The 20,069-nt window shown below is 39.4% G+C and overlaps 1 protein-coding gene across 1 annotated transcript in view; it reads right to left on the reverse strand.

Annotated features, from left to right (window-relative positions):
• Positions 1-7,600: 7,600 nt before the first annotated feature.
• Positions 7,601-20,069, reverse strand: part of LOC131757107 (cell cycle control protein 50C-like) — a 32,040-nt gene continuing 19,571 nt past the window's right edge. The window contains exons 7-9 of the mRNA XM_059064304.2: positions 18,423-18,563; positions 12,454-12,663; positions 7,601-9,560 (exon numbers count right to left, since the gene is read on the reverse strand). Coding sequence (XP_058920287.2) covers positions 9,370-9,560; positions 12,454-12,663; positions 18,423-18,563 — 542 coding nt within the window. The 3' untranslated portion in view covers positions 7,601-9,369. The remainder of the gene's footprint in view (positions 9,561-12,453; positions 12,664-18,422; positions 18,564-20,069) is intronic.

A 20,069-nucleotide genomic window follows, 5' to 3' on the forward strand; every position in this document is an offset into this window, starting at 1 on the left:
CACGCAGCAACGAAGATCCAACACAGCCAAAATTAACTAATTAATTAATTAATTAATTTTTTAAAAGGTGAATTATTTTAAAAAAAAGCAACTATGCTTTGTTTCCAATGCAGTGATCAGCGATATAATTTTCTGGTCAGGTGAAACACATCTAGTGCAGTAAAATGGAAATTGTCATATTTCATCTATTAGGATGATTTTGGCTGCAAGTAACAGAATATCCAGCTGAAAGTAGATATCTCACATAAAAAATATCTCATATAAAAAAGTCTCTAGAGGTAGGTAGTTCCAGAACTGAATGAGTGGTCTCAACAATATCATGAAGAATCCAGCTCTTTCCAAAAACCACATGATCATCTCAATAGATGCAAAAAAGCATTTGACAAAATTCAGCACCCATTCATGATAAAATCTCTCACCAAAGTGGGTATAAAGGGAACAACTCTCAACATAATAAAAGCTATTTATGCCTAACCCACAGACAACATAATACTCAATGGTGAAAAACTGAAAACCTTCCCACTAAATTCAGGAATGAGACAAGGACGCCCATTCTACCACTTCCATTCAACGTAGTATTAGATGTTCTAGCCACAGCAATTATACATGAAAAAGAAATAAAAGGTATCCAAATTGGAAGGGAAGAGGTAAAATTGTCAGTATTTTCAGGTGACTTGCTACTCTATATAGAGAATCCTAAAGCCTTCACAAAAAAACTATTAGAACTAATAAATGAAGGTAGCAGGATAGAAGATTAATATACAGATATCTCTTGCATTTCTTTACACTTACCATGAAATATCAAAAAGAGAATGTAAGGAAAACACTTCCATTTAAAACTGTCAGGGAGTTCCCTGGTGGCCTAGTGGTTAGGATTCTGGCTTTCACTGCCATGGCCCCTTTTTAAATCCTTGATTGGGGAACTGAGATCCTGCAAGTCACACGGTGCAGCCAAAACCAAAGCAAAACAAAACAAAAAAACCAAAGAAACAAAAAGCACTGTGTCAAAAAAAATACCTTGGAATAAACTTAACCAAGGAGGTGAAAGACCTATACACTGAAAACTATAAAACGTTGATAAAGGAAACTGAAAATGATTCAAGAAATGGAAAGATATCCCATGCTCTTGGATTGGAAGAATTAATATTGTTAAAATGGCCATACTACCCAAAGAAATCTACAGATTTAATGCAATCCCTATCAAAATACCTATGACATTTTTTTCAGATAGTTAGAACAGATAATCCTAAAATTTATATGGAACCACAAAAGCCAAAGCAATCCTGAGGAAAAAGAACAAAGCTGGAGGCATAAACCTTCCAGACTTCAGACAATACTACAAAGCTATAGTAATCAAAACAGCATGGTATTGGCACAAAAACAGACATATAGATCAATGGAACAGAATAGAGAGCCCAGAAATAAACTCACACAACTATGGTCATTAATCTACAACAAAGGAGGTAAGACTACACAGTGGAAAAAAGACAGTTTCTTCAACAAGTGGTGTTGGGAAATCTGGACAGTTACATTTAAATCAATGAAATTAGAACACTTCCTCACACCATATACAAACATAAACTCAAAATGGTTTAAAGACCTAAATATAAGGCATGACACCATAAAACTCCTAGAAGAGAACATAGGCAAAACATTCTTGGACATAAAACCATAGCAATATTTTCTTAGATCAGTGTCCCAAGGCAAAAGAAATAAAAGCAAAAATAAACAAATGGAAATCTAATCAAACTTAAAAGCTTTTGCACAGCAAAGGAAAACACCAGCAAAAACCAAAAAGACAACCTACAGAATGGGTGAAAATATTTGCAAATGATGAAACTAATGAGGAGTTAATATCCAAAATGTACAAACAACTCATACAGCTCAAAAAAAACCCCCCAAAACAAAACAAACAATCCCATCAAAAAATGGGCAGAAGACCTAAACAGATATTTCTTCAAAGAAAACATGCAGATGGCCAAAAGGCACATGAAAAGATGCTCAACATTGCTAATTATTAGAGAAATGCAAATCAAAACTATAATGAGGTATCACATCACACCAGTCAGAATGGCTATTATCAACAAGTCTACAAATAATAAATGCTGGAGAGGGTATGGAGAAAAGGGAACCCTCCTACACTTTTGGTGGGAATGTAAATTGGTACAGCCACTATGGAAAACAATATGGAAGTTCCTTAAAAAACTAAAAACAGATGATCCAGATGATCCAGCAGTCCCACTCCTGGACATATATTCAGAAAAGACAAAAACCCTAATTAGAAAAGATACATGCACCCCAATGTTCATCCAGAACTATTTACAATAGCCAAGACTTGGAAACAACCCAAGTGCCCATCAACAGATGACTGACTGAAGAAGATGTGGTATATATACAATGGAATATTAGTCAGCCATTAAAAAGAACGAAATATTGCAATTTGCAGCAACATGAATAGACTTGGAGAATACTATACTAAGCAAAGTAAGTCAGACAAAGACAAATAGTATATGATATCACTTATATGTGGAATCTAAAAAATAATACAAATGAATCTATAAACAAAACAGAAACAGACTTACAGACTTAGAAGATTTACAGACATGGAAGATAACATATGGTTATCAAAGGGGGAGATAAATTAGGCATGTGAGATTGACACATACAGACTACTATACATAAAATAGATAAGCAACAAGGATTTACTGTAAAGCACAGGGAACTATATTCAATGCCTTGTAATAACCTATAATGGAAAATAAGCAAAAAACAACCACCACCACAAAATATATATATATATATATATATATATATATATATATATAAAACAATCATTTTGTTGTACACCTGAAACTAGCACAATATTGTAAATCAACTATACTTCAATTAAATATAATTAAACAAAAAGAATCCAGCTCTTTCTATCCTCCATTCCACCATCCTCAGTATGAAAACTTTTAGCCCTCAGATTTTTTGCCTCTTGGTTGCAAGATGGCTGCTACAGCTCCAGACACCATGTCTTCATACAATTGCATTCATATGTAGGAAGCAGGGGGCAGGTAGATGACAAGAGAGCTCTTCTTTTCCCAATCCTGCCAACAAACTTTCTCTTATTAACCATAGTCAGAACCGGGTCCTTTGGCCATTCCTACCCAAAGGCAAAGTGTATATCTAGCATTTTAACATTTATCATGTGAAGTGGGCTTTGACAGGAGAAAAGAAGGGTAAGGGAAGTGACTCCTGGGAGGGTAACAGACCTGCCTCACCCTATTGTTCTGAAAGATTAAACACAGTCATGTGGGTAGGGAATGTCTAACTGGGCTGGGCACATCCTCATTTCTTTGTTCCATTTCTCTCTTTCTCTCCTTCAGGTTTCCTTCCTTATTTTTCAGCCTTAGAAGAAAGATGGAAATCCAAAAGATTTGCTCACCTTCCCTATACAAAGGCATTCCTTGTCTCTTCCACCCCAACTTACTTTTTGGATTTCTGCAGCTCTAATTTCCACAAACCATTTTGGAATCTCTCTGACCTCTCAAGAAAGTTCCTGACCTCAAACTGAGGAATATATTTTTATGGCCAATTCATGGATGTTGATTATAAGAAACAGATAAATCTTTATAAACAAAAAAGAAAAAAAATCAACAGTCTAAGTTATTTCTGCCATGTTAGCCTGCACTAAAAATCATCTGTTTCAGTGGAGTGCAGCTCTTTCCATACAGAAAAGGGGCAAAAGGCACCCCGACGCCTGTCTGCACCGACTGCTGGCTCTGTGGGCGCCACATGATGTTTCTTGCCATCAGAGCAATGACTTCAGTTTTTCCATTCCAACTGTGGTGAAAATGAATAAGAAAACTGGATCCTGCCTCTGGAAGCAGGATACAGGCTCCACACTAATCAAAAAAGGAAGATTCAGTATAAGACAATACTTCACTCCCCAGACTTTGTCAGAAGTGGCTCTGAGTCATGTCACTGACCGCCACAGGATCAGAATGGGGATATTGTACAAGCCCGTCCCTTTGCAGGAAAGATTTTTTTTTCTTCCGCCTAAATGAGCTTCTCTTGCTACTGAGTCATTGCAATCCAAATCTCATAATTTTACATCCTCTCTTCACAAAAAGTGGCTCAGCCTAGAATTTATTTATTTAAGAAGTGTCAAAGAATAGTGACACTGTAAACAGGTAAAAGGAGAAGGAAGGTTTTTGAAACCTGGTCAGTAGTGATAAAGACTTCAAAGGCCTGCGCTTATTTGCCAAACCAAGGCTGATTTAGCAAGGGACCCCTGAACCAGTCCTGAGGGGAGGGACCCTGGGCTGAGGGCCTGAGTGACTCCTGGCATCGAGAATGGGGAATGGGCTTCCCTTTGTTGCACCCGGTGGAGAAGCCAGGAGAAATCCGCTCTGCAGTTCTATCACCTAGGAATATCCAGAACAAAAAAATGTTGACAACTGCAGGCTGTGGCGCTGTGGGATTCTGCTGGACGTCCTGTGAAGGAAAACCACGAGCAGCTGTCTGAAGCTGTTTTTCCTGTATTAACATTTGGTTAATAAAGCCTCTACTATGAAACAAACCAGATGAAAAACCAGGCTTCATGAGGAAGGCCTTAGGGCAGGCTGGGAAGGATTACGGTTTTATCAACTTCAGAACACCTCTGTGTGCTCAGCATGGACTTGGGTGCTCTGGGATCATACTCAGAGGTGGGGAGCTGGTGCTGTCCCGAGGGAGCATACTCTCTTTTCCATCCTGGAGGTCAGACTGACATTTAAAGAAGCTAAGTGAAACCCATGTAAGGTGAGTGTGGAATCCATGCTAAGCTGTGCAAGTGGGATTGGAAGGACACAAAGACCTATGTGACTTGAGTCCCTTGAGAGCAGGACCTCATTTTGGTATCCTTGGCATTGTGAATTTGTCACATAAGGTAGGGGTTTAATTAGTTAAATTTCAAATAAAGCTTAAGTCTATACTTTTATTTACCCATAATTTCATCCTACCCAATTTTTTACCTGCTGCCTCTACACATGTACTTAGAATATACACCTGAATAAAAGCACCTAAAAACCCCAATAGTGGAACTTCCCTGGTGGTCCAGTGGTTAAGAATCCACCTTCCAATGCAGGGGACATGGGTTTGATCCCTGGTCGGGGAACAAAGTTCCCACATGTTGCAGGGCAACTAAGCCCGCGTGCCACAACTACTGAGCCTGTGCACCGCAACTAGAGAGAAGCCCCCACACCGCAAAGAAAGATCCTGTGTGCCGCAACTAAGTCCCGATGCGGTCAAAAATAAATAAATAAATATTTTTTTAAAACCCCGATAGTTTCCAAATAGTCACACTCACAGTCACACACACTCACACAAATGCCTGAACACACTCACACTTACACACTCACAAGCTCTTTATTCACATTTTTGTTCTTTGTCTCTCTTGATCTCATGCTCACTTTTTCTTGCTCCAGAATTGTTGCCAGGAGTTGGAGAAAGAAAGGCTAGTTTCACCAACCTATTTACAAAAGCACAAGGATGAAGAGTTAGAAAAGTGGAGGAAGAAGACAAGAGCAAGATGATGGGAGAAGGAAGAAAAAGAACAGGAGAGAAAGAAAGCCAGAAAAGTTCCCCATTGTGGGTGGGGAGTTAATTGTGAATGATGAGGCTCTTCCCCTAACAAGGATTAGAAAGATGGCGCCCATCTTTTATAGCAGGGTAAGAAGGAGTCTTACAAAGATAAACTGATTTGGGCTTGATGACTTGTGGAGAAGCAGAAAAAAGGAACAACACCTCCATTCTGTCATAAATTCCAGTCACTTAACTTTTTTAAGTAGTTTATTTTCTGGTGTGGATAGACTTGCTTTGTATAGGAGCTTTCCATGGAACCAACTCTAGTGCAAAGTGAAATGAGGAGTACTTTTTTGGAAAAGTCTTGACTACTTGGTGAATGCAGATGCCTTCTGTGATGGTTAATTTTATGGGTGAACTTGACTGGGCCATGGTGCCCAGATATTTGGTCAAACATTATTCTGGATGTTTCTGTAAGGCTGTTTTTGGATCAGATTTAAATCAGTAGACTGCCTAAAACAGACTGCCCTCCATAATGTGAGTGGGTCTCATGCTACCAATGGAAAGCCTGAATAGTACAAAATGCTAACTTCCCTTGAACAAGAGGGAATTCTCCAGCTGACAGCCTTCGGGCTCCATCTGCAACATCAATTCTTTCAGGTGTTCCAGCAGACTGTCTTTTGGCCAAATTTTTTTTTTTATTGGAGTGATAGGTGATTTACAATGTTGTGTTGTGTTATCTTAAGGTATACAGCAAAGTAAATTGGTTATACATATATCCACTCTTTTAAGATTCTTTTTCCATAGGTCATTAGAGTATTGACTAGCATTCCCTGTGCTATATACTAGGTCCTTACTATTTATCTATTTTATATATAGCACTGTGTATATGTTAATCACAATCTCCCAATTTATCCCTCCCTCCCCTTCCCCCCTGGTAACCATCAGTTAGTTTTCTACATCTGTGACTCTGTTTCTGTTTTGTAAATAAGTTCATTTGTACCCTTTTTTTTTTAGATTCCACATATAAGCCATAGCATAGGCTATTTGCAACACAGTATTATTATTATATATTTTTAAAATAAATTTATTTATTTGCGTTGCATGGGCTTCTCATTGCAGTGGCTTCTCTTGTTGTGGAGCACGGACTTCAGTAGTTGTGGCATGCAGCCTCAGTAGTTGTGGCTCACGGGCTCTAGAGTGCAGGCTCAGTAGTTCTGGTACACGGGCTTAGTTGCTCCGCGGCATGTGGGATCTTCCCGGACCAGGGATCGAACCCAGGTCTCCTGCATTGGCAGGTGGATTCTTATCCACTGTGCCACCAGGGAAGTCTCTGCCTTTTGGCTTAAACTGCAACTCCTTCCTGAGCATCCAATCTGCTAGCCTCCCCTGTCAGATTTTGCACTTGCCAAGCCTCCACAATCATGTGAGCCAATTACTGAAAATAAATCTCTTTACACACACCGACACACACTCACTCACACACATACACACCGTTCCTATTGGTTCCGTTTCTCCGAGAACCTTGATTAATACAGCATTTTCTTTCTTTCTTTTTTTTTTTTTTTTTTTTGCGGCACACGGGCCTCTCACTGTTGTGGCCTCTCCCCATGGCTCACAGGCCCAGGTGCTCCGCGGCATGTGGGATCCTCCCGGACCAGGGCACGAACCCGTGTCCCCTGCATTGGCAGGTGGACTCTCGACCACTGCACCACCAGGGAAGCCCTAATACAGCATTTTATAAGCTGACAAACAGGATTGAAATGTAACAAATTTATTCTTCCCTTTTTCCAATCAACACCATAACTCAGGAGTGTGGACTGAAGGGGCAAGAACCCAGGATGTGAAGTCACAGGGTTTGTTGGTTCCTGTGTGAGCTCTGTTCCTTCCTAGCTCTCTGCCTTGGATAGGTCACCTAAGCTCAAGAAACCACAATTGTTCAGATGACTAGAGCATTGCCAAGTATATTAGTTTTTCATTGCTACTGTAACAAATTACCATACTCTGTGCTAAAAACAACATAAATTAATTTTCTTACAGTTCTAGAGGTCAATTCTCAAATCAAGGTGTCAGCAGGACTTCTAGAGGCTTCAGGGGAGGATGTGTCTCTTGATTTTTTCAGCCTATAGAAGAGGCTGCCTGCATTCTTTGGATCATGGCCCTTTCTTTGTATCATTCCAACCTCTTGCTTCCATTGCCACATCTCCCCCTATTCTTCTGATCTCCTGCCTCTCTTTTATAAGGACCCTTAGGATTACACTGGGCCCACAAAGATAATCCATATCAGTATCCTTAATTTAATCACAGCTGCAAAGTCTCTTTTGGCATACACGGTAACATTCACAGGTTCCAGGGATTAGGATGTGGGTGTCTTTGAGTGGAGGTGGGCTGGGGCGTTATTCAGCCTACCACACCTGGCCACCTGAGGTCAGTGGTTTGTACTTGAAACCATTTTGGTTTTTTTGGAAAAGTACTTGACCATTTGGTGAATGCAGAACGTTGCAACAGAGAAATGCTTTCTTGCCTGCTCAAGAGACAACTATGTATTGGTACTATGTTTCTCTTTAACAATGAAAATTCTGCTCTTAGAGTCATCACAGATTAAAGCTTTCCCCACCTCAAAAAATAAAATAATATAAACATGTTTTAAAAAGTATAATATTCTAGTTATCTAGTTATACAGATCTATGGAGTCTCTTGCCCTGGCAGCTTTACCAAGTACAGTTGATCCTTGAACAACACGGGTTTGAACTGCAAGTGTCTACTTATACATGGATTTTTTTCAATAAATACTTACTACGGCACTACATGATCCACAGCTGGTTGAATCCGTGGATGTAGAACCACAGATACTAAGGGCCAACTGTAAAGTTATAGGCGGATTCTCGACTGCATGGGGGTCAGCGCCACTAACCCCTGTGTTGTTCAAGGGTCAACTGTATGCCATTCAGTCTCCTGTAAAGTGACCTTTAGCAGGAATTAAAACTTTTTAAGATGGACCCTAAGAAGCTTCCTTGACACGTATAATTCAAGTATCACAAATCCATGTCATCAACTGCATTCTAGAGTACATCATCCCAATGTAAGTTTTAGAATTGTGTTGTGCCCTCAAATGCTGAGTACAGTTTTCAAGAGAATCAGTTACTTTTAGTGCTTCCCTCTTGGCTACATGGGTAAATTTAGTGAAATTCCTGGACTTTTTTTTTGGTGTATTGATGTATTTTGGGTGCTCACAGCACTGCCATAACCTTTGCTCATAACCTTTGCTCGGCTTATTCTTAGTAGAGAAAACTTCATTTTGACTCATATAAAATTGAATAAATCAATTTTCAAAAATCATCCTGATTGCATCCTGATTGCTCAATTCAGTGTTCAAAAATTGTTGTTGGAGAGTCTGTAATTTCAACCAGCCAATGAGGACTCATGGTCTGAGCCTGATTGATGGTTAAAAGGATTCACCTAATCTTGGGGTTTACTTACTCTTGTCTGGTGATGCCACCCTCCTTAGGCACTCACCTACTTTCAGGCACAAGGGCTTCAAATAAATTCCCAAGACTTGGTTTAGAGCTCAAGGATGATTTATCTTCCCCATTCCAAGGACATTTTACTATACCTAATTATGCCTTCTCCTCCTCCTCCTCCTCTTCTTCTTTTTCTTTTTCTTCACTCTGAAACTCTCATTATTTATCTTTCTGGGATTGAACTTGGTCAGTCAATCCAGTTCCCCTTGATGAAATATCCCAGTCATTTTGAGATCTTTGGCTCCATTACTTCACAGTCCATTTCCGTGTTTTCTGCTCTTCTTTTTAAAGTCTGACTTTACTGCTGGAGGAAGAACATTTTCCTTTCTTTCAGCCTCAAGTGAACTGCCAACATGGAAAAGAAGGCTAACCAGGTCACAGCTCCTGTCACCATGTAGGCGAGACCTAAGAAAAGGCTACTGCCTCCACTCCATGTCAGCGTGGAAAGAACAACTGCTTTTTCTCCTTGGAACCTGTTTACAGGAAAGTCTAAGAAAAGGAAAACTGTTAAGGATCTGTCTCAGCATTTCTCAGCTCTACCACTACATATCCTAAATACATTAGGTTGAACTATACACACACACACACACACACACACACACACACACACACACACACACACATATTTGGCTGTTCTCTTCATCACATGGGATCTTCATTCTCTGACCAGGGATCGAACGTGCAGTGAAAGCACAGAGGCCTAACCACTGGACTGCCAGGGAAGTCCTGAACCGTATAATACTGCTGGTTTTGTTGGTAAAAAATGGTTGACTATTCAATTTCATATAGTCTAATCTTTACCAAGCAGTATGTTGTATTTTGCTGGAATGAAATTAAGTAAAAACAAGTCTTCCCTCTAAATAGTTGTAATCTATGAAAGAAATTCTGACACAGATAGATCTGAATGACTTATAGACAACTCACTAGTGAACAAATATAGTTAATTTCTAAACCCAAGGAAATGAAAAGACTACAGATAGGTTTTGCAGCAAACCTAAATTTGCATTTAAGGGTCAGGATACCCAGCGTAGGCTAAAGTCCTTCATAGGCTAAGGTATGAATTCCTACCTCTCGGAAAATTCTTCAAGAGGAGTGAAGAGCAAAAAAAGTAGTGAGATAGATGGCAAAACGTTTTTGGTGGGAAAACTAAAGGTGGTGCATTCATTTGGGTTTTGAAAAGGCCAGCATTCCTCACTGCTGGGGAGAAAGTGTTTGAACTGGCTCTGCTATCGTTAGCATTTGAATGATGTCATTTTGATCATGCATGTGGCCTGAGGTTTTTAAACATCTGGTGCCTTTCGTAAACCAAAACTAATAAACAAATAAAGGCTTCTCATAGCAACAGCATTTCCCAGCAAAGCTCTTAGAAGGCCTCAAATCACTTGGCAACATACTATTTAAAGACACAAACTTGTTAGGAAAGCTAGTTCTCTTTTTCCATCAAAATTCCTCACTGTCACCAGGTCCTTGGGCGCCATCTCAACTCGGGCTGCCTGACTGTTCCATTACGAGGGTCTTTTCCTCACACAGCGGGTCTTTTCTCCCTTAGAAGTGGTGGCATTTTCTGCAGCTCAGGCCTAGTTCTCCTTGCATATTAGCCAGGCAGTGAGGCTGGACGGACAATACTCACACTAGGGTTCAACACAGGTGGTGCAAGCAAAGGACTCAAGCTCTGGACTGAGTTTTTTGCTAAAGATTTAGATTTGAGAGTTATCAGCATTAAAATACGACTGTGAACGAAGATGCCCAAGGAAGGCATGTTTCAAGCAGAGAGATAGTGTCTCCTTTGTTTGGAGCATGGACTCTGTCTTCTCCTCAACCCTAAACTCACTGTAATGCATTATGAGGGCAGCAGTACATGATGGGCTTTTTTCCTGTGTCTTGACTGCTACCGTAACTGCTTTGCTTGTAAGGGCAATCACAGAAAAAGTTGATGGGAACAGAAGGTCCAACTTGACAGACTATTGCCAAGCAACTTTCAATCTTAAATTTTCTAGGAGGGAGAGAGTGGCTGCTGAAATCCTATTCAGAAGGTAATATTCTATGGCTTACTCTTTGATCTGTACATACAATGCTGTACAAGACAGAGCGATTTCTGGTTTTCCTTTTCATAGACTAGAATTAGGGACCATGCTAAAGGAATGGCTGAAGACAAACCATACTCCTGGTCAGTAAACAAAAGGAGGCAATAAGTTCAGAGGTAGAGATGGTGTCACATCAGTGGGGGTATCTCTGCCCAAGGAACGTCCTCACTTCCCTGTCAGAGTGGAGACATTTGCGCTTTGCTCTAGGACAGAAAAGAAGAAAAGATGGAGCGTTGAACTGAAACACACGTTGTTATTCAGTGACCCAAGAATCCCTCAGTCAAGCTCCTTGAGAGGTAAAGAAACAAAGGAGGTAGACAGTTTGGTGTTCAGATCCTCTAGCCTGCTGGGGGGTCCCGTGAAAAACTCCTAGCCGGTAGCCCTGAGAGGCTACGGGGTTGCTGATGCCTAATCAGGCTGACGTCTCAAAGCTGTGTACAAGTCCTGGAAAGACCTGCCTCTGAGAGAATTCTGCCTCAGGGAGAATCAAAAAGGGACTTCAAAACTAAGTCTGAAGACCAGAGTTAGTATAAATTGTGTTTAAATATATAATTTTTAAAAGATAGTGTTTGGTGTCATTTTGAAGTTAAGTCCTCTTTGTTCTTAAGTCAAGAGTTAAGTTTGTATTTTTAAATTAAGTGAAAACATTTCAGAATCTCATATTAAAGTATGTCTCCTAATATGGACCGTATGTCCATAACCAAAGCACTGGCTCCTGCTAGCTGGCTTCGTACCTAATAGAGGAAGAACACAGCATCCTCACTGCAGAGCTTGTAGCATGGCTCATGTGGGTTGGATGAACAGAACCTGCTCTTGAATCCAGGGCTCCCTTGGTCTTTTTGCCTAAAAAAAAAGGTTCTACAATCTCTCTCAGTTTTCATTGTTTTTAGTCCATATTCCAAATTTACTTCTTAGTAAACCTCTCTCTCTTTATTTCCAGGGTCCTCCATGTCATCCCATCCTATACAGCAGGCTTCCCCTCATTGTTTTAGATCTCTAGGCCCAGTGTTAATCTTTCTTCAGGGACAGAAATAGCCCTTCCCTCCTTATCCATACCTACTTACCTGATACTGCTTAAAAAAACCAACAATACAAATTTAATTATATATAAAGTGGAGACAAACTATATGGTGATGGAGTGACAGTACTGCCTATAAGATAAATATGTATTTCTTTTACATATATATAGATTCGATTGGTGAATAGAAAGGTATAGAATGAAATAGTTCAACAACTAGTATCCAGGTGGACACTGATTTTCCTTCATCCCCAGAAAGAAAATTGGAATAAAAGGATACTGTAGGTTATGTTGAAACTATAACTACCAGCAGGCAAGCCTTCAGTGAAATGCTCTATTCGATGGAGTCGGCGGTACAGTTTTTTGAAAGTGGGAAATGCGGCTGTCCTCATCCACACAATGAAGTCGTCATTGATGAAGCCATTGTTCCCTGGATCCTCTTCATCTAGTTCATAGGCAGGCTTAGGCCAGTTCGGAGGCTTTGTGGTTCCTGTGGAAAGTTAACAACGGATGTGGTTGAGTAAAATCATCTACCACCTTTAGTTTTTCTTAAAATGTAGAGAATGAAATAACTTCTGTATTCTTGAGTTAAGAGGAATCAAAATTACAAAATTTTTTAAAAAGTATGTGTGTGTAAGCTACCCGAGTATACAACCATTAAAAATAATGGTTATGGGCTACCTTGGTGGCACAGTGGTTAAGAATCTGCCTGCCAATGCAGGGGACACAGGTTCAAGCCCTGGTCCGGGAAGATCCCACATGCCACGGAGCAACTAAGCCCGTGCGCCACAACTACTGAGCCTGCGCACTAGAGCCGCGAGCCACAACTGCTGAGCCTGCATGCCACAACTACTGAAGCCCGCGCGCCTAGAGCCCGTGCTCCAGAAAAGAAGCCACCGCAATGAGAAGCCCGCACACCACAGTGAAGAGTAGACCCTGCTCACCACATTTAGAGAAAGCCCACGCACAGCAACAAAGACCCAAACAGCCAAAAATTAATTAATTAATTAATTTTTAAAAATAATAATAATGGTTATAAGGACTCTAAGGAAATGTGGGGGGAAATGCTGATGACACTGTCATAGGGTTTAAAAAAGCATTATATCATATGTATATTATATATTCAAATATATAAAATGTATAATAGGGGCTTCCCTGGTGGCACAGTGGTTAAGGGTCTGCCTGCCGATGCAGGGGACACGGGTTCGTGCCCCGGTCCCGGAGGATCCCACATGCCGTGGGGCGGCTGGGCCCGTGGGCCATGGCCGCTGAGCCTGCGCGTTCGGAGCCTGTGCTCCGCAGTGGGAGAGGCCACGGCAGTGAGAGACCTGCATACCGAAAAAAAAAATGTATAATAAAGCATTGAAATAATAGGTACAGCAAAATTATAATAGTGGTGGTAGTCAGTGATAGCATCATGGGGAATGTCTATTTTCTTTAACACCATTAGTAATGTAAAGAAAGCAAATTAAAACAAGATACCATTTCACCTAAAAATAGGTTTATATTTAAAGAAAAAAAGAATGACAACCATTGATGAAGCAGTGGAAATGGGAACTCTTGTACAGAGCAGATAGATGTGTGGATTAACCACATTTTTGGCAACCTAGGAACATGCAGCATAAGATTGAGGACTTCCCTGGTGGTCCAGTGGGTAAGACTCCACGCTGCCATGCAGGGGGCCCAGGTTTGATCCCTGGTCAGGGAACTAGATCCCTCATGCACGTCACAACTAAGAGTTCACATGCCTCAACTAAGGAGTCCGCATGCTGCAATGAAGAGCCCTCATGCCACAACGAAGATCCTGCGTGCCACAACTAAGATCCGGTGCAGCCAAAATAAATAAATAAATAAACATTTTCTAAAAAAGATTGAATATATTTTGCATCCATTTTGGCCCAGAAATTCTCCTTCTAGGACTATATTCTAAGGAAATGATTATGGAAGTGCATGAAGATCGTGTTGCATGGATACTCCCTGCAGACCTGTACCTAAGAGCTCGAAGTTGGAAGCAAGGAAGAAGAACTTGTAGAAGGGAGAAGGTGGAGAACAGAGGTGCTGCAAACCTGTTCTAAAGCCAGGAAGCGTGGTAGGTCTGGGTGCTGTGCTGTAGGAATGCTGGGAGCACCGGGTGAAGTCTGTTGAGTTTACTCTCATCCTCATACTTCCCACTTTACTGCCCTGGGCCTGCCTGTCTCTCCCACTCAACAGCAGACTCCTGAGTTCAGTGTCTTCCTCATCGTTTTTTCACTGGCATTTAGTCCAGTGCCTGGTACATGGTAGGTGTTCAATCAATTCTTGATAAAGGGATGAGAGATTCCAATGAAAGCTGACAGAAGCTGATAATAAACAGCATTTTGAATTTTAAAATAGTCAACAAGAGGAAGTTGTCCAGTGAACTTTTTACTTCCATAAAACTGGTTCTACTATTTGTAGGAAACCATTTTTTCTCACCTCTGACCACTGACTATTTTCTCCTAAAAGAAACCCAGTCTTATTTTCTAAGCATGGGCTGTAGTGCTTATAAAAGCATGTGCTAAGTTTGGATGGATTAATCTGAAGTATGTTGGTATACTTATACTTCCTCTGGAAATAAACCTTTGCTGGAGAAACTTTCTCTCCAAAAACTGTGGCAATGTTGGCCCTTCCCAAGAATTCGATCGTTATTGCTAGAAGAATATTGATCGAAATCAAAATTGCCTTTGGTACCTGCATGTGGACCTCACCCTCTCTCTACTTCAGCCAGAGCTCATGCTCAAGTTAATGTGTCCTATAGGCCAGTGATATCCAAGTCACCCAGGGAGTGAAAAAGGCAGGTTCAAGCATGCCTTTCCATATCAACCCCTAATCCTACCCTATCCTATGTCTCCAGAGAATATGAGAAGCATGGTGTAAGAGGCATCAACTTCTCTCATTTTCCAAGTTCAGCTGGGTCCTTGGTATTCATCCATTCACTCAACAATATGTATTTCTTGATTGCTCACTTATATCAAGCACCAGGGATATAGCATGAGATCTAATCCCTTTCCTCAAGGAGTTCACATACTAAAGTGGGGTTGACAAGTATTCAAATAGATAATTATAATAAAACATGGTAACTCTTACAATAGAAGTAAGAAAGAGTAGGAGTAGGAAATAAGAGAAAGCCAAGGATGCTTTGTGTTATATGCTTGTGGTTATGGTAAGACAAAACAATAGCATATTGCCAAGTTCCTTTCAAAAACTGGGAATTTAATTACAGATACAGTAACCATACATGCCAGTTTGCCTAAGACAGTCCCAGTTTATGTCTGTTGTCCATTATCGCATCTGATTTAGCACTTACCCCAACCAAATAATGTACATATAATTTTATCCTTTCAGCCATGGTCTTAGCTAGTAGTGAGAGATACCCATGAACAGTGAACAGAGTGCTTACTTTAATTAATGAAAGATAACCAGTGGCTCTTCATAGCAAAACATAACATATCCCTGTGACCCCTGCCACAGTTTGACAGTACAGCCCGTTAGGCCACAGCCTCTGTTTTGGCCTGTGAGACGTGTGGAGCTGCCAGGCTGCAAGTCAGTGGGGTTGGTGAGAAATGTTGGATATTACAGATTATGTTATAGGCACAAGATGTAGTGTGAAAAATAGATGCTGAGCAGTTTTGCTGAGAGCAGTTTGAACTCTCTTACAAGTGTTATTTATTATATGGTGTAAAAATATAACTACCTTATTGTTTGGTATCAGTTTTTTATTTGCTAGTAAATCCTTTTGGCTGTGAAGAGCTAAAACAAGGAACATACATGTTTAATGAAAAATTAAGCACAGTTTTTTTTAAGAAAGTTGATGAATGTGATACTTGCAATGTTGGTTGACATATACCCCCCACCACGGGAACCGTCATGATGTCAATGACCATGGGAAAAATCAAAAGACATAAATTGCTGAAGAACATCAGAATCTACTTCAAAAGTTTGCACTTATTTCTAAAAGCAATTACACTCCAATAAAGATGTGGAAAAAAAAAGAGTGTATTCAAAGACAGTGCTTTACCTCAAGGAGCTACAGAAAGTCCACTTCTATACCATTATGTGAGCATGATTTTTCATTTAGATCAAATGAGTTTCCTTCTAGTTTCACTTTTTTACTATATATTTTTTTTATAATCAAAGGAAAACTTTAATGTTTTGGTCTATGAGCACAAAAAGAACCTCGCAAACAGTTAAATGAAAGCAGTTTTAAATCAATGTCTTCAGATGTATTCATCCATCTGAATACATTGGTTTGATTTTTTTTTATTTGATTCTTCATGGAATCAAGGCAAAGCTTTTCAATATTCAATATAGGAAGATAAAACTGACATGATTATAAATATTACTATAAATTCAGTTAAAAAATTCAACAATCAAGTGTAAATATTTTGGTTTTATAGTGATAACATAAATGCAAATTTGGTGGAGCACAACATCAGAGTAAAGATAATTTTCTTAGTAAATTGAGAAATTTATGGAGAAATGGGCTTAAAGTTGGTTGTGAAACATATATAATTAACAACTGTACCCAAACAAGCTACAATATTTTGTTAATCAAAAAAAGAGCTGTAGCTGTGCAAATTTAAATATTTTCATATATTCACAGAGGAAATGAACTGCAAAATTTTTACAATGACAAAGATGTTAAAGAAATGCTTCAGCATGAGAATACATGTGTTCTGTCTTTGCTACAAATCATCAACCAAAATTTTAGAAATGTTTGAGCCTTTAAATAACTGTTTTCTCTATCAAATGATATGTCCTACAATGATCCTGAACTTTTTCTTGATAAATAAGCCCTCTAAGTTTTTGTGGAATTTTATTCAAAATAGTTGTAAAGTTTTAGACAAAGTATTCTACACATGGAATGCCACAAACCTTAGTTTTTGAGGATATAGTTAATTGTAATTATTGAAAATCCAGTTTGCAAACTAGAAGATATTGAAATTTACCCCTATAAAAGCAAAGGAACAATTGAACATATTATATAATGAGAGTTTATATAATAAAACCTTGTACATGATTTAATTTTTAAATTCTATAATTGTACTTTGAAATATCTTAATTTACGTGAAAACTATTTAGATGGAGCTCCTATTTTAATTGGATAAAATTTTCTTCTCGATGAGAATTAAATGATATCCAGGAAATCTAAGATTTCATAGCATCTAAATTCAGCAAAACATTCAAAAAAATTATAGAAAAATTGTGAAGTCAAAAAAAGACTTTGCCTATAAAAAATATTAGGGCTCCAGATGTGTGGGCCTCAGCAGTTGCAGCACATGGGCTCAGTAGTTGTGGCTTGTGGGCTCTAGAGCACAGGCTCAGTAGTTGTGGCACACGGGCCTAGCTGCTCTGTAGCACGTGGGATCCTCCTGGACCAGGGATAGAACCTGTGTCCCTTGCACTGGCAGGTGGATTCTTAACCACTGCACCACCAGGGAAGTCCTAGATATTTTCTCAGTTAAAAAAAAGTTATGGTCAAAAGAGAAGAATCAATTAAAGGTGCAACAATCTGAAACTGATTAACCACAAAATGCGTTTCAAAAAAAGAGTGCAGACGATTTTGTGAAAAAATTAAAAATATTTTAACAAAATATTTTTAAAAATACAATAACCCAAATTTTTCATTAGAAAAATACAGGCACATGAATTGAAGACAGATATGGCCAAGAAACTGATTAAAGTGTGTGACTCTGTTTCCAGAATAATTATTCTGTTTATGTTATCTTTTACCATTTAGATAATATTTAAAGTATTTTTAAGTTGGTTTAATGTACACAGATATATTATTTTAATTTTTGAAATAATTGGATTTTTTAAATAGTTTGTAATAGAATTCTTTTATATGCCCATCAATATGGTAATGTCAATTTATTGATCAATAAATAAAACTTTCAAATTAATATATAACTTTAGTTATTCTAAGGACACTTTTCACTCTCAAAAGTGCACTAGCTTGAACAGTAAATTAATGATCACATAATTATAGATGAAGGAACAAGTTTCTTAAAACATTGCCTTTTCCTAATGGTAAACTAGAAGGAACTGGGGTACCAATCATTTCATGTTTCTGACAGGTATGTGATGGAGGTGCCCACAGGTAGGAAATAGTATAACCAAAAGGTAGTCAGCAAAGAAGTAAACAAGGCAGAATCATAAACATGCCCCCACACATCAAAACCAAAGTTTCTATAAAGAGAGGAGAATATTGAGCTAATGTATGGATCTTACCTGCAAATGCACTAGAAAGATTTTGGAAACTTGGATTCTGAAACTTGACATACTTGTCTGTCCACCATGTAATTCCACTCCTTATCATTGGTACTTTGATATGGATAGATGAATTAAGGTTGTAAGAAAGAATAATGGTGTCTGTAGGGAAATTAAAAACTGTGTTAGATTCAAATAAGCATTTTTTGCCACACTTGGAAGTGCACAACCAGACACAGCTGAAAAAGCAGGTTTTGAGTAGACTCTCCACATGCCTACATGGCATAGATGCTGGAATCAGAAGACTATTCTTTTTCTTGCTAAGGATCCAATTATTGAAAAATACTCTTAGACTCCATTTGACTCATGTTTCCTAACTACTTCAAATCTCTGGTAAGGGAGAACTTATTTGCAAATGAAATATCATAAATTAGCAGATAATGTATACAAACATTATTTTAAAAACTGCCACTCATCCTACACCCAGCGGGACCCACCCACGATTAGGGGTCCAGCAGTGATTGGGGAGACCCTGGGGGAGATGGTGTGGGAGGAGCATGAAGGAATGGAAGGGAATGCGACCAGTGCTTTCCCTGTCCACTTAGGCACCTGGGAGACTATTGGGCTCCTGGGCCTAATCCTCTGCCCTTGGAGCCTCCCTCCTGCAGTGCAGAGCCAAAGCCTCACCTCTACACCCCTATCCAGGGCCCTACCTCCAAACTCCAGAATGCCACACTCCAGAGGCCTTCCTTTCCACGTGCTGCAGCTACCCTTTCCTGCAGGTCCTAAGCAGAGGCTACGCCCCACGCTTGAACGTAACCACCCCTCCTGACTAGGTTCCACCCCACCCTAAACTCCTCCCCTGCCTAAGTTCCACCCTGCCTAAGATCTGCCCCCATAGCCAAGGTTGTTTTTTTCTATTCTTTTCTTTTTTCCTCTTTCAGATTGGGGTTCTGTTTTACCTTGGTGATTCATTGTTGTTGACCCTTTTATCTTTTTATTTTTCCTAACACATCTTTTATTTTTCTAATTTTATCTTATTCTTTATACTTTGTTAGTGATCTCTCCTTTTGGCTTGTCACTGCCCCCCCTTTCTTTTCTTTTTTCTGGTGTGGTTTTATTTTACCTTGTTGCAATTGTTTCAATTATAGTTTTATTTTTCCTAATATATTTTTTATCTTTCTAATTTTATTTTGTTTTCTATTCTTTGATATTGTACTGCTCCTTTTTTTCTTTCTTTCTTCCCTTTTTTTTTTTTTTTTTTTTACTGTGCCACAAAGCTTGCAGGATCTTGGTTCCCAGACCAGAGGTCGGACAACGACCTCCTGTGGTGGGAGCTCTGAGTCCAAACCGCTGGACTAACAGAGAACCTTAGACCCCAGGGAATATCAATTGGAGTGAGGCCTCCCAGAGGTCCTCATCTCAGCACCAAGACCCAGCTCTATCCAACTGCCTGCAGACTCCAGTGCTGGACATCTCAGGCCAAATAACCAGTAAGACAGGAATACAGCACCACCCATCAAAAACAAAAAAAAAAAGAAAGAAAGAAAAGAAAAGAAAAAAAACACGTTACAGACAGACAAAGGAGCAAGGTAAAAATCTGCAAGACCAAATAAATGAAGATGAAATAGGCAATCTACCTGAAAAAGAATTCAGAGTAATGATAGT

Source organism: Kogia breviceps, chromosome 5, assembly GCF_026419965.1.
Source record: "Kogia breviceps isolate mKogBre1 chromosome 5, mKogBre1 haplotype 1, whole genome shotgun sequence".
In the NCBI taxonomy this organism is placed as follows: domain Eukaryota; kingdom Metazoa; phylum Chordata; class Mammalia; order Artiodactyla; family Physeteridae; genus Kogia; species Kogia breviceps.